Consider the following 24,668-nt stretch of genomic DNA (forward strand, 5'->3'; position numbering starts at 1 on the left):
CTCAATGGGGTGTTTAAGAAGCTTCGGAGAAATAACACCAAAATCTACCCATTTATTATTATAACAATTTTCATGGGGAGATTTTGGTGTTATTTCTCCGAAGCTAAATAATATACGGTGGTGCATTAGAAACGATACATAGCTAAACTCGGAATTTTACAGTCTTGTAATGACGTCATTTTTGTCTATCCTTGTTTAACTAATGTAAAATGACAATGACAAAAAATTTTGCCGAAATGTTGTTGTCGTGGCTAAATTTTACCTGAAATGCTTGTCAAGTGATTGTCAGTTTTGAAGTTTTGAAAACGCCAAAGCGTCAAAACATGCCGCCAAAAAACCCTCATCGATTTAACGAACAAACACAGTTAATAATTCTAAATGTGTTGGCTTTCTTTCAAATTGAACAGGAACAAGTTCGGAATGGCATACCACTAGACATCAACAATGTTATACAGCGAACTGCACAAGCAACGAAAGTCAGCCCAACAACCATTTCAAATTTGAGAAAAAATGGTGTAAAATCCGACAAAGATTACGCATCTAATGTCTCTACCAAGCAAAAGATTAACAAGACGAAAATCACAGAATATTTGAAGAATAAAATTCGGGATACAATCTATTATATGTACTCCCAAAAGGAATATGTTACACTGGCAACTATTAGACAAAAATTTCTGGAGCAAAACGAATATTTTCAATTTTCCATTGATTCATTGAGAAAGTGGATCAAAAGTATGGGTTTTAAATGGAAGAAGTCCAATAACAGAAAATATCTTATGGATTTACCGGATATTGTCCACAAACGAATAAAATTCTTAAGGGAGTACATTGAAAACAAAAATTTGGGACATGAGGGTTATACTCCGGTTTTTATGGATGAAACCTGGATATTTAGTAAGGGATCATTTCGAAACAGCTGGCAAGATGATACTAAGCACACGGAATCAATTAAACCCAATGAAGGTAAAATAAGATATTATAATACCTTTTCAATATTATTAAAAGAGATATTCTTTAGGTCATCGATACATTATTGTCCACGCTGGGACGAACGATGGCTTTATTGGTGGGGCAAGTTTGATTTTTAAAAGTGGAAAAAAACAGGGGACTATCATGATAATATGAACAGGGGTAATTTTGAAAATTGGTTCAAGACTCAACTGGTGCCAAATCTTCCTGAAAAATCTTTAATTATTATGGACAACGCAAGCTACCATTCTGGCCTTTTAGAGAAAATTCCCACCAAATCATGGACAAAACAAAGAATGATAGAATGGTTAGGGGAAAAAAATATCGGCTATCCAGAAAAGGCAATGAAGGATCAAATATGGAGCATTGTCAGCGCAAACTGCCCCAAAGAGAAAAAGTACTACCTTGATGAATATGTTAAGCCTTTAGGACATAAAATTTTACGGTTACCGCCATACCACTGCCAATTTAATGCGATTGAAATGGTGTGGTCTCAGTGTAAACGAAAATACGATCAGTACATTGCAAATTTTAAGGGATCACCACAAGAGGTTTTGGCAACATGGGAAAGGGTTATCGGGGAGATTTCTAGGGATAATTGGGAGAAATACGTAAACCATACGGACAAAGTAATACAAGAGGCTTGGGGAGCAGTACAAGTTTGTGATGCTTCTGACATCCCACCTCTTGTTATCACTACAGACGCAGATGACGACCTTACTGACGACGAATACTTTGATTTTGACTCTGACGATACGGACGAGGGCGACTAATTTTCTTCTAATACTGTGACCATTACAATCGCAATAAATTGGCATTGGTATATTTTTGTTTTACGATTTTGATTTTCCAACTATTCATCAAGGTAGTGCAATTTTTTCTTGTGTAGATGTGGTTTCGATAGTGGTTCTTTGAATTTTTATGTACTCCTCTGCTAATTATTTTTTGGGTCTTTTCGGGAGTATTGATTCCTAAATAATATTCTGTGATTTTCGTTTTGTTAATCTTTATTTATTTAAAAACAAAAATATGTTAATATTACTTATATGTTAGTTGAGCAAGTTATTAAAATAATTAGTGAGTAAATGACCTTTTTTGAAATACTAACATTTTATCCATCGCGGTTTCGCTCGCAAAAAAATATGAACTATTCGCATTTTTTAACATGTTAAAAATTTATTTTCGATATCTTCAGTCGTTTAGGCTGTGCGTTGATATCTCAGTCAGTCAGTCAGTTAATTAGGACTTCTTCTTTTATTAAGACCTAGATTTCTTGTGGAAATTGACTTAATTATTATCAAAAAATGCTAAAATATTATGTACACCACTGTATAGTAAAAGTCATACAGGTAATTAGACACCAGTAGTCAGTCACTTAGCAACAAATAAATTTAATAGGACATACGTTTTTTCCCACGAAAATGACGTCATTACACGACTGTAAAATTCCGAGTATATTTCTGTAAATTAAAATAATTTTCAAAAAACGCTTTGGCACGTCAAATTGATCATGGAAGGAAACAGTGTCTAAAATAAAACTTACTCACTAATGTCTTTGTCTAGCATGGCGGACAGTGCAACCCTTAAAATCTTAAATGATGCATCGTTGGTAAGGTCGCCCATCTCTGAATTCGGATATGTAATTTTTTTGGTTTAGTTGTTTCAGGGCTGTAACTTTTGAACTAGTAGCCCAATCTTGGAACTGTTTGAAATTATGGATCCTACAGACCACATTCTACAAGAAAATTTTTTTCCGGGTCGATCTGAGACAATTTTCTTTCGGGCCTCAAAAAAGGCAGTGTATAACCTTCCTTTTTTATCAAAAATCGACTGCACCAAAATTTCTCGGGAAACACTTTTTCTTATTAATTTTGGTGCGTAGAATCCAAAACAATTCGTACTTTTTCGATCAGACTTCTCAATCAAAACTTATAGACTAGAAACCAATTTCGAAAGAAAATTCAAATGGCTGTAACTTTTGAACTAGTAGCCCAATCTTGGAACCGTTTGAAATTATAGATTCTACAGGCCACATTCTATAAGACAATTTTTTCCGGGTCGATCTGAGACAATTTTTTTTCGGGCCTCAAAAAAAGGCAGTGTATAACCTTCCTTTTTTACCAAAAATCGACTGCACCAAAATTTCTCGGGGAACACTTTTTCTTATTAATTTTGGTGCGTAGAATCCAAAACAATTCGTGCTTTTTCGATTAGACCTCTCAATATCAAGTTATGTACAAAAAACAAATTTAAAAAAAAAATTCAAGGGGCTGTAACTGCTAGTAGCCCTAATCTTCAAATTGTTTGAAATTATGGATTCTACGGGCCAAATTCTATAAGAAAATGTTTTTTCTCGGTCGATCTCAGACGTGTTTTTTCCGGCCTCAAGAAAAGGCAGTAATTTTAAGTTATTCAAATATTTGAGAACGATTTAGAAATGTTTAGGGAAAGTTGCCATTGTCACAAAATCAAATATAAAAATCCGATACAACTGAATACCGAACGATCCTGGAGTGAAACTTTTTGATTCGATAGTCTACGTAACTTAAAAACAATAGGGACCTTTCTTATATCCTTAAGACCATTTGTACCAATTTTCAAAGCGATGGCACGTTTCTAAACAAACTATCATGCACACGGACAAACGGATGGTCAAAAATGGATCTGTTCCAAAATCGCTAGGATTAATTTCAGAAAGGCGTACGTATCATGTGCACGACGTGTAGGATCGCTTTGAAAACTGGTACACGTATTCTTAAGGATATAACTGGTATAAGAAAGGTCCTGGTAGGTAGCAGCTATATAATAATATAATAATAATAATAATACGCTTTTACTCCCCTTAAATTTGTATATAACAATAGAAATATAAAAAAAGCTAACCCCATACAAAGTATAACTTGATTTATTAAGTAGTATTAAGCCTTTTATCTAGTATACTATTTTAAATTTTTAATGTATTTGAGTGACAAGTATTTGAATACTTTTTACTGTATTCGAATACTTTTGAAAGTATTCGAATACATTCTAAAGTATTTGAATACTTATTTTTTAAAGTATTTGAATACTTTTCAATGTATCTGTATCTAGTATTCACTTGTGCTGGACGTAAAAGTATTTAGTATTCAAATACCTTTGATTTGTGTAAAGTATTTACTATTTAGTATTCAACTACTTTTTGAAAGTATTCTGCCCAGCTCTGGTTCTATTGTCATTTATACATACTCGTTTTGTCTAAAATAAATTTAATTCATTTCCTTTGTCACCCTTTTCAACTAAAGAAATAAAGAACAATTTTTTATGTGTCTTCATTAAGAAATCTTTATGTAAGGGAGCGTTAAAATTACTTCCTTTTTCTATTTTCACTGATCTTATAATGTAATTATTTTTAACTTTAAACTTATCACTTTGTTTGTGTACGGTATTGTATGTTGATTCTGTTTTAATATTAGGAGCGTCTCAAAAGTAGCGAATATTACACATAGTATTGTAGATATACCTCGAGATATACTATAACTAGGTATAACTATGTATGGTATTTAATTACTCCACAAAAGACGTTTCAGTTACCTGTTCTTATATTCTCAAAACGAAAGCGCAGTAGATAAAAATTATGTGTTCTTAAATTACAGGATTTAACTATATCAGACTCTTCATACAACCTAAAAAAAACCAGCGTGATTATATTTAAGAAATGGAAATACTTAAGAATCGCGATGTGTTGAAAATGAAAGACCAAATAACTATTATTTGAAACATTTTTCCATGAAGTAGATGTGCACTACTACATACATTCTGTAAAGGCAATCGTCTAGTAGCCTCTTAAAAATATTTAATTTTAATAAACCAAAGATTTATAGAATTATCCGGGTGTGAATTATCCCGGAGCGAATTTTTCGAGTACGAATGGTCCGCGTGCGAATTGTCCGCAGACGGGTCAGAGGTGACAGTTTTTTTATATAAACCACTGTCACATTCTTCAAGTGCACACCTTTTATGCTGTCATATCCAGAAAAGTGTACGCTTTAATAATATATAAAGAAAACCAGTAGCTTCGATTTAAAAAAAATCATGCCCCCTTGACCATGCAAAAATACACCACTGACCACAAATTTAAAGTACGTAGATTAGTGGCAAACTTTTTATAATTTTGGATACTATAAAAAGTTTCTTTTGTTTTGAAGGTATGTTCCTGACGAAATTCCATTTAATCATGGAAGCGTCTCTTCTGGCAGCTCGTCCGACTACAATTTTCACTTGAATTTAAAAATAAATACGATTGTGACTCAATTTCAATCTTTGAAACACCAAAAAAGTTACTTAGAGATCTCAAATCTCAAATTTTGCACTCACTTAATCTCGTAGTTCAACGTCGATTTTAGTAAAGAAGCAGAATTAGTGAATTTTTGAAAAAATCAGTTTTTTGTATCGATTCTGATTTAATGCACTTGCGACGGTTCTGTCGGGATGGTAAGCATATGTAACAAAGGTGGTCTCTAAAGTCTAGTGCCCATTGAACCCCATTTATTAAGCGTATGTCTTAGGTTGTTTAAGAACTTTTCATGACCTGATAAAGAAACTTTAAACTACCACAAAATTGTAACAGTAGCTTTAATTTAAATTTCGTTGTCATTTCCAAGAGTCCCTCGGTGACTACCCGGGCAGCTACTGTCCTTACATCCACCCGGGTAGAACCTTTTGGTGGGTCTATAGTTACGTAGTTTCCAGACCCTGGACAGTATGTTTTTGGGAGAGCCTCACCCACGAACGTACATCTGTCGCACAGAAGCCTCAGTGTCGCCACCAGGTTTTTTAATAATCCTTGTACCTTTTTAGCAGTCGAGACCTTTTATTTAGGAGTGGTAAAATATACGCGAAGGGAAATTTTCGAGTCGGAGAAGCACTTTTCAAATAAAAAAACGGAATTAAATAAACTGACATTAAATTGCAAACTGCAGGGAATTTAAAGACAATTAATCGGTGCATTTTGTCCACAATGGATTGGGCAAAATTAATACCAACACGGCGACGATTCATCTCGACCATTTCTTCCGCCAAATTTTGCATTCCATGCTGAAGTCTTGAAACGAAAGAACAAGTTTGAATTTGTATCAAGAATAATGAAGCCAAAATCCCGAAATCAAACATTATCAAGTACTTCCAAAAACCACTACACAAGTATTCGAAAGAAACCCTTACTGTTGTGGGTTCATTGTATTTATTTTTACGTAAAAACAGTGGGAAAAGTATTGATTTTGATTAAGCAATCCTTCAATTGCGGTTTATCGGCACAACTAACTCGCTCGGTGACGCTATGTCTCACAGGGTATTAAGTGTTAAAGCTCATGCCGCCAAAGAATTTATTTTCTTTGACAAGGAAGTAACGCGAAAATTTAATAACCCCCAAGCAATAACTATTTAAGTGGAAAGTTAAAAAGGTAGTTTCTAGGAAGCAACTAATAAATCGACTTACTCTTTTCAATCTTTTTTGCTAGTTTAACAACATTGTTTACGACTGGCACGAAAAGAATTCCGAATGCGCCGTTTAGACGTAAAGTTGGAAAATTCTCGAGACGATTTCCGAAAGTGGGGTCGTCGCTTAAAAAACTTATTTATACGTTTCGATAAACGTGATTTTAAATTATCTTCTTTTGTGTACCTACGCATATTTACGTGAGAGAAATAAATGTATTCATATCTCAAACTACCATTTTCCCTTTACACAACACCCTCACATTCACCCGGATGTGCGTCCCTCGAGTATACCCCGATTTGATCGCATTTGAATATCGCGCAGAGACGCCGATATAATTAAGTGTTTAGTGTCAATTTCTCCGCGCGTGAAGATCGATACTTAGTGACCACACTACGTTACGTAATAAGGCACGGTTGGGTAATTTTCAAATGCGTATTTATATTTCGTACGCCCGAATGAAATTGTAAAATGGAGTAATCACGTTAGAATCGAACGCAAAAAGAAAGAAGGGCGCGACGCGAAATAATTCACTTTTCACGTTTCACTTTTGTTCCAAACGAAACAAAGGGTGGATCGTCCGGTACTTCAATCGACGCTGTTAATTGTACACTTTTGTTGGTCGTCAGTTTAGGTAATTTGCACTTGCTGCTACACGAAGTAAATCAATCTAAAGTTCCTTTGAGAGATAAAGTTTTAATTGTGTTTGAGTGCGCGTAACAACGAAAGGAATTTCTTTAAATTTAGCAACATTCTTGGAAATCCCACTAAGGGCCAGAATTCTACAAAGCATAGCTGAACCATACGAGTTACTAGGGTTACAATAGGATTCTTCAGATCGACCTATAAGGGCTGTAAATGGCACACAAACGCCCCTAAAAACTCGAATCTTAAGGAGAGGAGTGAAACTCGAAAAGCTTCTGAATTATCTTTGATGCTACTGGAAGATGGATTCATACTAACCACTCATATACCCATAAAAGCTCTTCAATAGAGCCTTTGATGCACTTTTAGAGCGCCATTAAACAAGGTTTTTGAAATTTTTTTTCAAGAGGGAGAAAATCCTTTAAATACTGGAATCAAAGTAAAAATGAGGCTGCTGGTTTCGCGACGGTTGCAGGGCGTGCACATTTTTTGCGCTGAAATTCTCAGGAACTGGGTCCTATTTGTTTAGTTGAAGATGCAGGTCGTCATTTTTATAGTAAATTTGTGCAGAAACAAGTTAACCAAAGTTGTGTAAGAAGGTTAACGATAACAGAAAAAGTGTGGTCGAGTTGAAAAAGCAAGCAATTGTAGCACAGCGATGTTTATTATCGCAAATGTTTTGCGATATTAAAAATTTAAAATTTTTTATTTGAATTGTCGCCCGCGTGCGTGCGGGGTCATATATCCAAACAGGTTTGGTAAGCCTTTCTTACTTGTGCCATTTTTTGCCGTTTCCAATCAATTAATTGCGTTTATTCGAATCCAAACTGAGACCCAGTCTCTCAGAGAAATTTTAGGTCAATATTGGAATTTTTCTTTGTGTACCAGAGAACTTCACAAGAAATATGTAAAATCGACGGGATCTTAGTGCATTCAGAGATTCTTAAGGTGTTTGCATTCATAAATTACGAGTATGCTTAGATAATCCGCAGAAACTTCTAGAAGATCTTAGAATCATCATAGGAATCGCCTTCCAAATCATTTCAGGATCCCCTTGGAATATTTTTTGAAACACCTCGCGAATTATCTTGGAAATTGTCATCATAGCCGTTGCAAAAGTCACTGTCAAAATCCGGTTCAGGTTAAGGTTACATTACGTTATTCGGACTCCGAGCTACGATCATGAAATTAATAAAGATTGTGAGAGGATGCCTTAATTAAGCGTTTTCAACAAAAAATTCGTGGAAGAAGCCCAAGAGGTTATGCATTTTTCGACGATGTTTATCAAATATTTTAATAAACTTTAAAAAACCTCAAAAATGTTGATTTAAAACTATGCATGTTGGCGCGTTAGGGTTGTAAGGCCTAATACCGCATGGGAAAACCCAGGAAAACCTTGAACCTGGCTTCCGTCTGTAGAAGGCGAGCGGTTCCTTTTTCAAATTCCTCAGCTGTTTCTTTCAGCGACAGGTTAACGGTATTATAGGTCTGGTCTATATTCTCTTCAAAATGTAGCAGTTCACTGGGACCGGAACCGTTGTGGTAACGCGGCACCGATTTGTTGAAAGGCTCGAAACCCCACATGTAGCGTTAGGGTTCTAAGGCTTGAAGGACCAAATGTGGCGTTGGGGTTGTGTAGCCTACTTTTAACGAATTGGTACCGCGTTACCACAAGGGTTCCGGTCCCAGTGAAGCTACGTTTGGTCCTTCCAACCCACTGATAATATTTATTGTAAGCGTTTACATGCTATTTATATCACAGATATTAACTGCCTTAACCTACATCAATTACGTTAGTATGAAGGAAGTGCCAACTACAATCTTCCTGGTGGCACATCACACATCTTACTATTCTGCATTTCTTCGTTATTCTTGAAGATAATATTTCCATAATTTTTGCGATCGCGTTCTAAATGAACACATGTGTTGTAATTATTATACCATAGTTAATAGCAGTGTGTAAATAATTCATTTATAAATTATTTACTGATGAGCGGCGTCTTATCCATGTATCATAATTAAAACATTTACCAATTGAAAAGAGGGCAAAGAGAGCTCGTTTTATTACGAACTATTCGACAAGGTGGTCGATGATGATCGACGGTTGATACGAAAGGACGTTCGTTACGGAAAAGGTGGCCGGGTCAAAAAAGGCGGTTCATGGACGATGCGGCAGGTGCCCCTACACCTCTTAGATCTGCAAGGAGGTTGATGTTAGTCGGCGGTCGATACGAAAAAGGCGGTCCATGGAAGATACGACAGGTGTCCCTTCCCCTTTTTAGCGCATTTCCACAACAAATTAAAAAAATGCGCTATTGTGGCCACTTTATCCGTCCGTCCGCCCGTCCGTCCGTCCGCTCGTTCGTTGAGACGCTACTAGTTCTTTATCTTAAGAGCTATTGTTCTACTTTTTTCGCTATTTGGTTAGTTATGGTGTCGAGGCTTGCACCAAGGAAGGAATTTTTCTACGTTTATTGCTAAAAAAGTTAATGTAAAAAAACCAAACAACCGTTTTTTACATGTTCCATAATTATACACTTTTGCCGTTTATTAACGATCCTAGAGATCGTTTATAATTTTGTATTGCTGTCTGTCGTCTGTCTGTTAGTCTGTTCGTCTGTTTTTTTGTCTGTCTGTCCACGTATCTGTCCGTGTGAACGATAATTTTGTTTAGAAATATCCGATCGCTTTTAGATCTCCGTTAATTATGAACTGAATTGCATGAAATTCAATATGGGCATAGCTTTAGTCATATAATACACAATTCCAAAAGTGCCCTTTTCGCATCTCGACCATTTATAAACCGAATTACAAACTTTTTTATTTATAAACGTATTTGAATGAAATTTGATACATAGGCACTTGGAATAAATGAAAATCTAACGCCAGTTTAAAAATTTGGTTTTACGCATGCGCAGTGCCAACTTTTTTATTTATGGAAGAATTTAAACGAAATTTGAGACACGGGCACTTGGAATAAAGGAAAATCTAACGTTAGGGTCAAAATTTAGATTTGCGCATGCGCAGTTCCAACTTTCTTATTTAGAAAAGCATTGAAATGAAATTATTCTTATAAACAGAAATTGAAGTAGCACGTCAAAAATGGATTGCACATGTGCAACGCTATCTTTCATATTTGGGGCCGGATTTTTACGATTTTAACAGATGTTGCATCTTACAAATGGAAATGCGCTTTTTGTAAATCGTTTACGATTGCTTTTTAACTTGTTTATCGTATCGTATTCCCCTTTGAATTAATAAGATAGGCAATACCTAATTAGCATCAAATAGAGTACACATTGTTGTGTAAACCAATTTTAAAAAAACGACAAAAATATTGACGGGATATCCCTGTATATGGGAATATTTAAATTTTTGAAGTTAATCTGGGTGATTACTTACGAAATAAACACGAAGTTAGTTCGTTTCATTTGAATTTGCATTTCAGCGTTTATTTTTGCTATTAAGAATTGTTTGTAATTGCGTTGTTTTAAATTTTACCGCTTTGTATTTATTTAGTTTAGATAAGTTGTTTTAAGTAAGAAACATCTGGTCGATTTTTCGTTGTAAGTGAAGGGTTTCATCTGGTCGTTTGCGATAAGGAGTTTAATTAACGTACGTGTTTTATCACTGTTAAGAGATAACAAAGACGCAGGTGTTTTGAAGAATTGCGCGTTTCATATTGGCGTATTTGGCATTGTGGAGTCTAATTGTGATTGGCGATTTATTTGAAAATATTTGAGGTAAGGGTTTTTTATGGTGGAAGTGGTATTTCTTTAAATACTGGAGACAACGAGAAACCGTGGATGGTAAGTGGCAGTTAACCAAAATGGTGCAAGAAATTTAACACGTGTTGTCCTATTACAGAAAAAGTCCTGAAGGCTGGAAAAGCTTTTTGCTCAGGTGTCTAATTAAAAGTTAAAGGTTTCTGCCGTCCGAACAGTCACCGAAAATGATCTTAGTTTCCTGAAGCCGTCAGTGAGTGTCCTGGTGTCAGTTATAATGCGTTTGGTCGACCAGATTACTTGGATTATTACGAAAAAACTGCAAGTAATTTTACGCTTTCTTATTGTATTGTCGACCGCTTGCATGCGGAGTAATATGTCCGAACAAGCTTTGTAAGCTTTTATTTCTTTCGGTGAGTGTATATTTTTTTTTAATAAATTTTGGGAAGAATGGCATACATTGACGTTAAGATATACATGGTGTTGCGTTTAAAGGAGTCAAATCTCTGAAACGGCGTTCTAAAATTGTTACTACGTCACTGGATTCTGCGTAAAAATATCTAACAGACAGTCTACCATTTTTTCTATCTTTTATGGCATCCCAAATAGTCAAACTTGCCTGTTCATCCTGTATCTCAGAAACAAGGGTAGCTAGATTGATTCGGTTTCTGGTATTAAAAGATTCACAGTTCCGCGAAAACTGCAAGTGTCTATATCTTTAAAAACAGCGGAGATACACTACAGTCTCAAGTAAAATATGAAACACTCCCCTGTGACAGTGGCCCCGAGTCGATCGATCGCAGTGAAAAAAAACTCCATTCGTTTAAGCATTGTTTGACAAAAAGGTGACAGAATTACGATCTTGTTAGGTTTGATTAGATACTCTCTAGTCTCTAAAGACCTGTAAGGTAGTTTGCCACTAATACGTTGGTATTAGCGAGTTTGGTCTGCTTTGTTGGCTATTGATATTTTTTTTTTCTAAGATTGATCTGCACCCTCTTGTCAAAGCACCTTTTATCGCGAATAATCACGACATGAACGAGCCGAGATCGAACTAATAAGATTAAGAAAGCATTCAAAGCGGCTACCTTTCAAAATCCCACAAAGGTCTTAAACTCTCTACATCTGGTGTATAACAACAATGGAACGGAAACCGACGTCGATCTCCCATAGGTGCAATTTCGGAACAAAAGGAAATGAAACAATGGAATAATTTCCCCCGCCACCTTCTTAGACGTTTAGTCGACAAACTACGCGAAACGAAAAAAAAAGGGCACGGGGAAGATAATCAAACGGCTAAATAAAACATGCCGTAGACGTCATACACCCGCCTCGAAGAAATTTGAGGTACATCGCATAAAACTGGAAGATAATCAAAATGAAGGGTTAGGGAGGGGGGGGGGTCGTAAAAGCGCTTTATGCCTTTTGATCTAAATGTAATCGATTTTAATAGCGCGAGCGGTCGTGACAAAAAAATTGCAGCTGGGGTCACGCCGGCAACCGATGAGGGAGAGTTGTCCCAAATGCACTGCGCCTCCCCGAAAGTAGGGTATCAATTTCCCTTTGTACGCGACGCTTTCGACTGTATTCAAATAACATGTGAAAACTTTAATATATATCCCTGGTGGTAAAGTACGTAGTCAAACATGTGCGCCGGTTGAAAGTCTGCACGCCACTTGGCAGTATTCTTATCTCCAATGAAAACTTGGAAACTTTAAGGAATAGTCTCTTTCGAAAGTTTGACGTACCGTACCTACGAAGGCTTTCAATGCAGGCGAACGTGTAAGGAAATTTATTGGTTTTTCGTACGAGATGAAAGGCGTTTAACACCGATCTACTGCAGGCGCGCAACCCCGATTGGTTAACATGACATTGCACTCATAGATACTGTTTAACGTCAACCTTTAGTTAACTAACCAGCATGATGGAGGGTAGCTCCATTTCGTGTTATGGTTTGAGAAAAAGTTTGTTTTAATTCAAAGAGACTTGTTGTGTCTAAACACCAAAAATAATAACGGGACACCTTGTATATGACTAAGTGCAAATCTGGTATATTATTTACCAATAATCACAAGGTTAGTTTATTTTATTTGAATTTGTTATCTTAGTGTCTAGTTTTTCTTTTAGAATTGCGTATTATTTTCTTCTTTAGATGTGTGTATTTAATTATAAACTGAATTGCGTGTTAAAGTGTAGGGACCTCTGGTCGTTTGCGATAAGAAGTTTTTATCGGACGAAATTTAATTATCGCACGTATTCTTACCATTGTTAGAAGATCCAGGGCTCAAACCAACCCGGATCCTAGGTACTCGTAACGCCAGCGATAAAGCGGCGCCTAGCCGTCAGCACCTGGACCATTAATTGCAATTAATCCGCCAGATGACAGACTCTTGATTCGTTTAAATCTATTTAACAAAATGATTCAAGAGTTAAGCGATACCGGTTCCGCCAGAACCCATTTCCGAGCATTCGTTAAAATTAGATTGGTAAGCAAGTTTACCTCAGTTCCTTAGTCCAGAGAACTCCCGAGATGGCCGATGGAACTATTGTTGGGAAATTTCCAGTTCCAGGTTACAATAGCCGGTCAAAATTGGGAGTTGAACGCGATTTACTTGTCTACCTCAAATGTTGATAGGATTAGATCTCTCCCTATGCCCGCTGCCGAAACCAATGAAAATCCAGGCGTAAAAATGACGCATATTTCGTTGACTCCAATCATCCAGATAAATTCTTCTTGAATTTGTGATTAAAACATGTTAATGGTGTCCAACTTACCGTCGTATCTAGTGCCATGCGTTCGATATATCTATGTGCGATGGCAAACGGTTACTAAACCACCCACATAAACACATGCCCAGTTAGCTTAGATACTAACAAAACCTTTTACATGAAAAGATTGACTATAACATTTTTCTCCAGGCACATGCCGCATCCGCTATTAGGAAAGATCTCGATAATGACTTTAATTGTATTAGTTTAAGAAACTCTTAATCACACAATTCCAAAGAATTATTTAAAAAAAATTAATTAACACCTGACGGAATCCTGGGTAGGAATAAAAAATTTGATTTGTGTTTTCTAGATTGTAACTTGGGCCCGATTCAACACAACATATAATATTTACAGATAGAATAAATTTACTAGACAACATCAACTAATAAGGCTGAAATAAAAATAGGCCTTCATGTCACGCAACAAGCGATCGATTGAAACAAATAATTAAATAGACCTTGATTTTCTTAAAGTGATAATAATCCAAAATATGCGGTCCTAACTGTGATTTTTATTAAAACACTGCACTTCTTTGATTACACTTAAACTTCGATTTAGACGAGACTGGGTTGCTTGTAATAAATTACAGATGTAATATTGGCTGTTTGCTGATGTAAAACTTTTAACTGGTGCATGAAGATAAGCTTCACATAAACGACAACTGCTCGTTAAACACTGCGACTAACTCCAGAAACTTCTTTAATTCGACAAAACTGACTGTCATGCGATAATACAATAAGCAACGATTAACGTCTATATGTCTACCATAATACAAAGCAACGTCTTCCTCTGCTATTTAAAACATTCCTCCTTTCCTTAATTTCCGCCTTTCCTCTACTTGAGTTTGTATCTTTACCTTCTTATCAGCGAAACCTGCTCATCTTGAAACTAATTAGCTTATGCAGCGGCAGAAAATTTCTTATCGAAACGACCAGATTTAAATGAGATAACTGTAACGGAACAGCACACGCAAATTTAAATGCGCAATAAAATAAACACATGAAAATGATTATTTAAACAAAATTACGCATCAATAATTACTTCAAATTCAAATGATGATTGATATTGTTTTCATTCCAGATTAGCGATCAACATTAAAAGTCAAAAATGAATTAAATTATACACATGCAGGGTGACCAGACATTACTGGCGGCTTGGAAATGGGACAATGGATCTGGTTCAGAATGCAATGTCCAAAACTCGTTTTCATTGTTCCCATGCCGTTTTCGGAAAATCCGGATCCGAAAAATCACAGGATACATTTCAAATAAATACCAAAGCACCCTTCTTCAAAATTCAATGTACTATATTTGTTCCGGCGCACCTCGTATAAATTTTCAAAAACAACGTATGTGTAAAAGTGCCTGTAGAATTCAAAAATGTAATAATATACAGGGTGTACCATTTAAATTTCGAAATTTAAGGTCACTATGTAACGGGAGCGGGAGAGTTGGATTTCATTAAGGGAGCTAGGAGTGGTTCCATTAGATAGTTCTGAATTAATAATTTCCAAAAGAACTTTGTTTCTGTAAGGCGAAGAACAGGATGTGGCATAGGATGTCTTAATGGCGCCATAAGAATGTCAGTCGCCTGAAAGTTCGGCATTCGTTTTGCTCCACGTGGATTTGACGTAGCTGTCAGGTTGTGCCAGGAGTAATTTTGATTGGTGACTGAGAGTTACTGATCGATTTGAGTCATATGTTAAGTAGGAGTGGTTTTGAGTTATTAATTGAGTGGTGCAAAGGAGTTAATTGAGGGTAAATAAGATCACGATGAAGTGTTGAAAAAGACAAGGTTGGTGGGGGGGGGGGGCGTATTGTCTTATTGAATTGAGTTTGAAAAGAAAAACCACGTGATCAGCAAATAAGAGAGGAATATAGGGGAGGATAAAAATTCACAAGTAACCTGAGAAGGCTGCTTTCCGTTACGAGTCAGAGTTAAGGACATCTGTTTTTGGTTTTATTTCCACACACCCTAAAATCGAGAGTGTTCCAGTTTCCCAAAGTAGAACTGCTCGAAGGGTAGATATAAACGCCCTGTAGTAAGGAAAATCGCAAAGTTAATGTATATGTCCTAGAGATTTGACGAGTAGAATGTTGGAAGTTTAAACCTTAAATGGAAACACTCCATTTACTATGTAGCTGTGTGAAGCGTTAAAAAGCAGCGGCAGAAAATTTCTTATCGAAACAACCAGATTTAAATGAGATAACTGTAACGGAACAGTACACGCAAATTTAACTGCACAATAAAATAAACACATGAAAATGATTATTTAAACAAAGTTACGCATCAATAATGATTTCAAATTCAAATGATATGATTAATCTTGTTCTCATTCCAGATTAGCAACCAACATTAAAAGTCAAAAATGAATTATTAAACACATACAGCGTGACCAAACATTACTGGCGGCTTGAAAATGGGACAATGGATCTGGTTCAGAATGCAATGTCCAAAACTCGTTGTCATTGTTTCCATGCCGTTTTCGGAAAATCCGGTTCCGAAAAATCACAGGATACGTTCCAAATAAATACCAAAACCACCCTTCTTCAAAATTCAATGTACTATATTTTTTCCGGCGCACCTCGTATAAATTTTCAAAAACAACGTATGTGTAAAAGTTCCTGTAGGATTCAAAAATGTAATAATATACAGGGTGTACCATTTAAATTTCGAAATTTAAGGTCACTATGTAACGAGGGCGGGAGAGTTGGATTTCGTTAAGGGGGCTAGGAGTTGAGCAGGGTGGTTCCATTAGATAGTTCTGAATTAATAATTTCCAAAAGAACTTGGTTTCTGTAAGGCGAAGAACAGGATGTGGCATAGGATGTCTTAATGGCGCCCTAAGAATATCAGTCGCCTGAAAGTTCGGCATTCGTTTTGCTCCACGTGGATTTGACGTAGCTGTCAGGTTGTGCCAGGAGTAATTTTGATTGGTGACAGAGTTACTGATTGATTTGAGTCAAGTAGGAGTGGTTTTGAGATATTAATTGAGTGGTGCAGAGGATTTAATTGAGGGTAAATAAGATCACGACGAAGTATTGAAAAAGACAAGGTTGGGGCGGGGGGGGGGGGGGGGGAGTATTGTCTTATTGAATTGAGTTCGACAAGAAAAACCACGTGAATCAGCAATAAGAGAGGAGTATAGGAGAGGAAAAAAATTCACAAGTAACCTGAGGAGGCTGCCTTCCGTTACGAGTCAGAGTTAAGGACATCTGTTTTTGGTTTTATTTCCACACACCCTAAAATCGAGCGTGTGCCAGTTTCCCAAAGTAGAACTGCTCGAAGGGTAGATATAAACGCCCTGTAGTAAGGAAAATCGCAAAGTTAATGTATATATTATGTCCTAGAGATTTGACGAGTAGAATGTTGGAAGTTTAAACCTTAAACGGAAACACTCCATTCACTATGTAACTGTGTGAAGCGTTAAAAAGATTTTTCCATTGTAATTAGTGTTTGCGTGTAAAATGGTCTAGAAAAAGGTAAAAAGACAAATACTCAGATTTTCAATTTGTGTGTGAACCAAATTACCAAACCAACATTGCATTTTTTTCAATGTTCGTTTAAGGGGTTTATTTAAATTAGTGCAATAATGCCACGTACAACAACGTAGCAACAATTTTAGCATACTGAACGTTAAATACAAGTTAAACTTGGAAATAGACTAAGGTAGTAGTACTCAAATTCACAATAAAATGACGTTAAAACGAAGTAAATCTCTGAAACAAAGATACCAAGTAATAAATGAAGTTGAATAGGAAATTGGTATCGATTAATTAGTGCTTGGTCAGTAATACAAAGCGAATTTTAGATATATGATGATCTCGTGAAGTTCGTTGGCATTGATGATTTTGAAAACAAATCCTTCAAAGGAAAGGTTTTCTGAAAAAGGCGAAGTTTTAGCATATGGAACGTTTGGGTTACTTAATTTTGGTAAATACGTGGAGTGGGTGGTAATCCGACAGGAGTAGAGAAGCTTGACGATAAATGCGATGCACTGTTGGTGTCATATCCAATATTGCCGCTTATAAATTTCGTCACGTGTGCAAGAGGTGGATGTATATTATCTCATATTTCGCCTCGACTTGAAGATTACCGCATCGTTCCGTGATAGAGCGCGCGTTTGGTATTCTTGTTAGCATTAAGTCATCGGGGAGGGACAATGGGGGCAAAGCGCAAAAATTTGGTTCGTTAATTTGTCAACTTTGTCCTGTCCAAAGCTGAGTAAATTGTATACGCAGCGGATTTAAGTATCGCGTTTCCCCGCTGACGATGCTGTGGCAGCACTGCGTTCTCAACTCTGGACCGATCAATAAGGTACACTCCCCGAAAACCCGCCTAAAACAATGCCCGCCACTTTCTCCCACATTCTCCCGCAAAACTGCAAAGTTTTTCTTTCATTATGCATTCATCTTTAACGTAACACGTCCATAAGTATAAGAGCCGCTTAGGAATTTTTAAAATTCAAATCACCCTCCCCGAAGCAGCGGCGCGGCAGGCAAATATGCAAATAAAGTTTAGCATCAGAAGTAATCAAATTCGTCTGCGGTTTCTACTTCGCCGCCTTTTCCCCAAGTCCTGATAATTTTTCTCTCATTAACACTTTTTAATTGGAGTCTACCCGGGGTTTTTTTCGCGGGATCGATCGGCCCCCCCGCGCGAGCGGCGCGTGAAACCCGTTGCCCATTTCGTTCAATTAGCGCGAAAAAATTTCGGGCGCGAAACTTTGGCGAAATCTAATTTCAAGTTGCACAATTTGCGGCCATTGTTTAATGCCCGGTTTATATAAATTAATTTTGTACGCGAAGAAGTTCGTGCCGAAGATCGGCGGAGGGAAAAAAAAGGGCGAGGAAGCGGGTGGTGGAAGTTACGAGCTGTCGCGCGAGAGCTCGAATCCGTCCAAAACTTTTCACAACTGAAATTACGTTTAAGCTTGTATTCTTTTCATACGCTAATCATTTAATTAAAATTAGGGTATGAATTAATCGGGTTTGGTGTACAGAAGCGTAAAATTCATTACGAACCGGGGGCACCAGTCGCTTCCATTTAAGGGTGCCAATATCTGGAGGAACAAGTGAGCTCACCTTATAATGTAAATTCAATTACCCCCCGAGTCCCTACCTTCATTTAAATGTAAACTCTGGCGAAAGCTTTAGGCTGAAATTAAACTGTTTCCTAGTCTAAGCAGGCGGAAATATTCAGATAAAACCATTATAATATTCCATAATTGACGAGAGGACTCAGTCAGTTTTCAATTTGTGACATTTAATGGGATATTTGTGCCACATGACAGCGCTCATTGTCCTCGAATCGCTCAATCGCGCTAATTAAATAAACTTCCAAAAATGTACGTCTGCCAGAAATTAATTAGCGCACGGCACGCGCCTTTACAACGGATCGAGTTCCAATGCAATATTGCGGGGTTTTGTTTGCACTTAAACTGCGATAAACCACACGCTATAAACATAAATTGTTCAAAAAGTTATGAACTAAACTAGCGCAAGTGGAAATGCCGGTCACGCATTTTTTGAATAATTAAACAATAAAACTAAGTTAAGGGTTTGACCCAATATTTTCATAAATGCAATGTGTATAACACATCGATTTTATAAATAAAACCTAACAAATAATTTCTGAAGATAAGGAAATTGCACACAAAGAAAAATCTATCGCCTTATTATTTATTATTACAGTACTAGGGGTAGTTCAGTTATCATACTGATGATTTTATCATCAAAGATGATCGACGTCTCCACCTCGCCTTTGACAACCAGCCGGTATGCTCCTCTGAAAGCCTCCGCAGTGTCGAACTGGCCAGGTGAGATAAATCTGAAAATTTGCATACCAACATTGCTTTTCTTTATCTATCAACAGAAAATATGATCGTTTCACTTCCGGTTCTACCGGATGTCGATAGTAACTTTCTTATTTTAAATAGAACACCCTGTATTTTATTGCATTTTTGAAATCTACATGAAAATTTACGTCGTTTGATACCACATTTCCCTATACCCAGCATCAAAGGTTTAATAATAATAATAATAATAATGCATTTATTGAAAACAACTTAATATAATGTTCAATGTTCAAGATAAAAATAAAGAAAAATAAAATCATACATGATGTTCGAAGAGAACAGAGTACTTAAGAACTGCCTCACTTGTTGTTCCCAAATGGAGTGAGTTCAAGCAAACTAAGTAGCAGCTTGGTCTTCCACTCAACCCAGTTTGATTACTAAATAACATTAATTATGGCATTACGAGTGAAAAATAATATTTTTAACGGGACAAATAAATTATAATAAAAACAGAAGCTTATCAAGATTAATTTTTATTTAAGAGGTGTATTGATTAAGTAGATATAGTTTATGTAGTTGAATTTTGAAATGTTGTATAGGAAGTTCTTTAATTTCAGGAGGTATTGAATTATAAACTTTAGACGCGTTATAACTAAATGATCTTTCATACAAGGAGGTTTTATGAAGCGGTGTTATAACTAAATTTTTATGTCTCAAGAAAAAATCACGTATGTTATGCCGAAATCGAAGCTTATTGAAAAGATACTGTGGTGTTTGGCGAGTAATGACTTTATGATATAAGCAAGCCGAATGCAGCATTCTTCTATTTGTCATATTCAGCCATCCTATTTCATTCAGTTTGCCACCAATAGAATTAAATTTTCGAATACCAAATATTAACCTTAGACACGAGTTTTGGATGCGTTGTATTCGTCTGCAGTCGACGGAAGTTAAACAAGGACCGTACACACAATCACAATAATTAAAATGAGATAGGACAAGCGACTCGCAGAGTATTATTTTTACTTTTTTAGTTAAGCAAGACCGATTTTGATAAATTTGTTTTAGATTAATAAATGCCTTTTGCACATTTTTAGATATATGCTGTCGAAACCTAAGTTCATCATCTATAATAAGCCCTAGGTTCTTAACACTGCTCTTAACACCCAATGGAGTATCCCTTATCATAATATTTATTTGAGATATATACTTTTCTCTTGTCTTCCGTTTGCCTAATAGCATGAGGTAGCATTTAGATATGTTAATTTGTAACCCATGAACCTCTGAATAATCCACTAGACTGTTAAGATCAGTGTTAATATGAACCAAGGCAACGGGCAAATCTATAGGCTTGAAACTGTAATGCAACTGAGTGCCATCAGCATATAAATGATATTTACAAAATTTTAGAGAAGATTTTAAATTAAAGGTATATATAACGTAAAACAGGGGACCAAGAATTGAACCTTGAGGTACTCCATTGATAATTGGTAAAGAGATAGATTGAGAGTCTTTTATTTTCACTATCTGGCTGCGATTAGTAAGGTAATTTTCAATTAAAGAAGTAGCAGACTCGTCGAAACCAATACATCTCAGGATTGACACCATAACATCATGTCTTATGGTGTCAAACGCCTTCGAGTAGTCAAGCATAATCAACACGGACAGTTCATCACTATCAGCACTGCTCAATATATCATCAGTTATATTTAAAAGAGAAGTTTCACAACTAAAACCCGATCAAAATCCCGATTGTGTCTCGGGGATAATATCAATGGATTGCATATAGCTTTGCATTTGAGTCATCATAATTTTTTCGAAAACTTTTGATAAACATGGAAGGATACTAATTGGTCTTAAGTCCTTATAGTCAGTTGGTGCATTTGATTTAGGTACAGGAATAACCTTTGCGGTTTTCCAGGAGTCTGGAAAGATCGAATCGATTATGCAGGAATTGATAATATGTGTCACGTAAGGAACAATAAAGGGACAGCAAAGTCGTAACATTTTTATACTCAGTTCATCAGTTCCAACCGCATTACTTTTGATATTTGATAAGATTTTTAATATTGCTTGGCCATCAGTTAATGAAAATTGAAAATTTGTCCCAAACTTTTGTGGAAAATCTTCGCAATAGAATCGAATAAGGTTGTTGAAATTAACGGTAGACAAAGATTTACTTGAATTTACAAATGCCTCATTAATTTTGTTAGGATCACTAAGATGAATAGGTACTTCATGAGACTCTGCTTTTGTATATATGTTAGTCCTATTTAAATCTTGCCATAACGTTTTATGTTTATTTTGATTGAGTCTAAATTCAATATATGCTTTTTTCTCCTGTTTAACTGCAAAGGTAGTGTAATTCCGTAACTGTTTGTAATAATTCCAATCAGTATCCTTAAGCGTTCGTTTAAACTTGACAAGGGACTTATTTCGTAGTTTAATCATAAATTTGATATTATCAGTCATCCAGGGAGGATTTTTTTTAACAATTTTAATAGTTCTAATGGGAGCATGAATATTGAACAACTCTGTAAGATTAGCATTTAAAAAGTGAATTTTATCGTTTACATCACGTAAATGAATCATTAGATGCCATGGAATAGCTTGCAAGTCAGCATCAAAGGTTTCTTGGTTGAAGCGATTAAAGTCCCGGTAAGTATGTAAATGGCTTTTCATTTCCACGTTACTGTGAAGTGGGTACTGACAATATATTAAACAATGATCAGACAAACCATGCGAACCAATTACACCACACTCAATGATTACCTTACCAAATTTTGGTCTATTAAAGTAGACGTTGTACAAGTGACGCGTGTAGGTTCTTGGATGATTTGTTTTAAACTGAAGAAGTCTATCATAGTTGTATACTTTAATGTATCACGATTATTTAAATTGAGCATATTTATATTAAAATCACCCAAGCACACTATTTCATCAGTAATAGGTAATACAGATACAACCGAATTTTCCAATTCACTGAGAAACACATCACATCCAAATTCCTGTCGCCTATATAGAATTCCAAGAGCTAATTGGATTCTATTTATTTTTAATAAGATCCATAACTGTTCACTGGCTGAGTGCGATTCGGATTGCTCTAAAATTGAAAAAACAAATTCACTTTTAACATATATACCTATACCTCCACCTCTCGCTACGCGATCCTTTCGAATAAACTTATACCCATTTATGTGAACTGCATCACTAGGTACTTCGGGCGATAACCACGTTTCTGTTATTCCTATTATGTCAAAGTTGCACTCAAATGCGAGATCCTTGAATTCTGAAAAATTATTACGAAGAGATTGGGCATTTAAGTGTGCAATTCCTAAAATATTCCTACTCATCTAACATCTGTAAACAAAAAAGGAATTAATAAATGACCATATAAAAATACAGTTTTTTTTTTAAATTTTGGTAATATCCAAACCGAATTTTGTAAAGCATAATTACAAGTAAAATTAATTTTCAAGACACAGAAAAATATGTAACACAAGTTATTTCCCAGAAAAGCAGTCATTTTTGGTTTAAAGAAGCAAACCTTATTGATAAACACATCATGCTAAAACTAACAGCGGGGCTATTGTTTATGTAGGAATGTTCGGCGATAACTTTGAAGAAAGCAGCTGCAGATAAATTCACAAATTTCCAACGAACGCACGTAACTAAACTACTATTGGCTTTGTGATGTATAAAAGTCAAACAAAAATTTAAAGACAATAAAATAAGAGCATTTTCTCCGTAATGTTTTGAAAAACAACAAAAAAAACACTATAGTGTGATAAACCATCACCGAAACTCGATCAGTGGACATCCCGAAGATCATTACTTGATTTTATTTCATAAACGCGGCTCTGCTCATTGACACGCATAAATATTTTGCCATTCCGTATCCACAAATATTTTACGTTGTTTTGTTTTTTAAACTCACGCGCCTTATTTAACAATATCTTGTTGGTAACCGTGAGCGAATCGTTCACATAGATGTAATTGTCTTGCTTTATTAAATTACGAAAATCGGAACCTAAATCACTTACTTTAAGTTCACGTTTAACTCGCTTTAACCTCATGAACTCTTCTTTATCTAATCTGCGTACGAACTTAATAATGATTCCCCTGGCTTGATCCGGACGATTTGCGTTTTTTCGCAACCGATGAGTAGTATCGATCATCCATCTTTCCAATTTAAACCCTATCGAATTGGCCACTGCTTGGACAACAACGGCAATATTTTCTCCTGGGGATTCCGGCACGCCATATACTTCAAAGATATTTTTCCGGGTGTACTGTTCCAACTCATTTAATTTTTCTTTAATCTCACTGTTTTCCCTTTGAAGAATTACGTTCTTAGTTTCTAAAGCTTCAATATTTTTTTCACAGGCTGTCACCGCATCGCTTAGTTTTTTGAAGTTGTTGTTCAACTCATCAATTTTTTCGTGACATAAATTGATCGACGTAGTTGTTTCTGATTGTACTTCTAAAACAGTTTTCAGTTGACCTATGATGTGTGCAAGTGCAGTTGACGTATTTAGTTGACCGTCATTAGGATCCACATCCACAGATGCTGGGATCTCATCTGGAACATAATATGATGAGCTGCCAGTGTTTCGTAATTTCGTATTAGATTCGATGCATGTAAGACATTGCCATTTCTCTTTGTTATCTTTCAAATATTGCAATTCCCCGATTGTTGGGTTCATGCAATTGATATGATATCTCTTCGAACACCTTACACATTTAATTTTTTGCTGAGTGGACGTAATATTAAATGTACACTTTTGACACACTTCAGACATGATCGTTGGTTTTTTTTTAGATTTTATAATTAAACTAAACACAGAGCGCTGAAAACACGTCCGCACTCGATGCCGCACTCGATGCCGTTATAAACGAATATATCTCTAATTACTTAGTATTTTTGTTTAATATCATTAAGAAATTTAATCTAAGCGTGTTTTTTTAAAGTTATTTTTTCAAGAGCATCAAATTTTAATAATCATAAAAAAACAGCCTTCCCACAAGGGATATTTTATTACGGTTTATATAAAAAACACGATTTTATAATATTTATAGTTTAATCTTAGGTGAGGTTCTTCTCTATGCCGTCCGGACTTGATTCCGTCAAAGATTTTTACCAGTACATAACAGGCAGTCAAACGTGAATTAAATAAACAGATACAGTTGAATATTAAACGATCGTCACCTAATTAACGATTTAATTATCATTTCAATCTTTCTTCCTTATTGCCATATCATCCATTTTGTATCCACCATTTTGTTT

The 24,668-nt window shown here is 35.9% G+C and overlaps 1 protein-coding gene across 3 annotated transcripts; it reads right to left on the minus strand.

Moving 5' to 3' along the window:
- Positions 1-22,237: 22,237 nt before the first annotated feature.
- Positions 22,238-24,252, minus strand: LOC116181300. 3 transcript variants are annotated; one of them, XM_031501621.1, is made up of 3 exons: positions 23,425-24,252; positions 22,536-22,741; positions 22,238-22,484 (listed from the first exon to the last, which is right to left on the minus strand). In XM_031501621.1, the coding sequence occupies exons 1-2, from the start codon at positions 24,181-24,183 to the stop codon at positions 22,727-22,729; spliced, it is 774 nt and encodes a 257-aa protein (XP_031357481.1). In that variant the 5' UTR covers positions 24,184-24,252; the 3' UTR covers positions 22,238-22,484; positions 22,536-22,726. The 3 variants fall into 3 exon arrangements, with proteins under 3 accessions (XP_031357481.1, XP_031357480.1, XP_031357479.1); XM_031501620.1 differs by having other exon boundaries at positions 22,929-24,252; XM_031501619.1 differs by having other exon boundaries at positions 22,536-24,252.
- Between the last annotated feature and the right edge of the window lie 416 nt (positions 24,253-24,668).

This window comes from Photinus pyralis, unplaced genomic scaffold (assembly GCF_008802855.1).
Source record: "Photinus pyralis isolate 1611_PpyrPB1 unplaced genomic scaffold, Ppyr1.3 Ppyr1.4_LG9, whole genome shotgun sequence".
NCBI classification, from domain to species: domain Eukaryota; kingdom Metazoa; phylum Arthropoda; class Insecta; order Coleoptera; family Lampyridae; genus Photinus; species Photinus pyralis.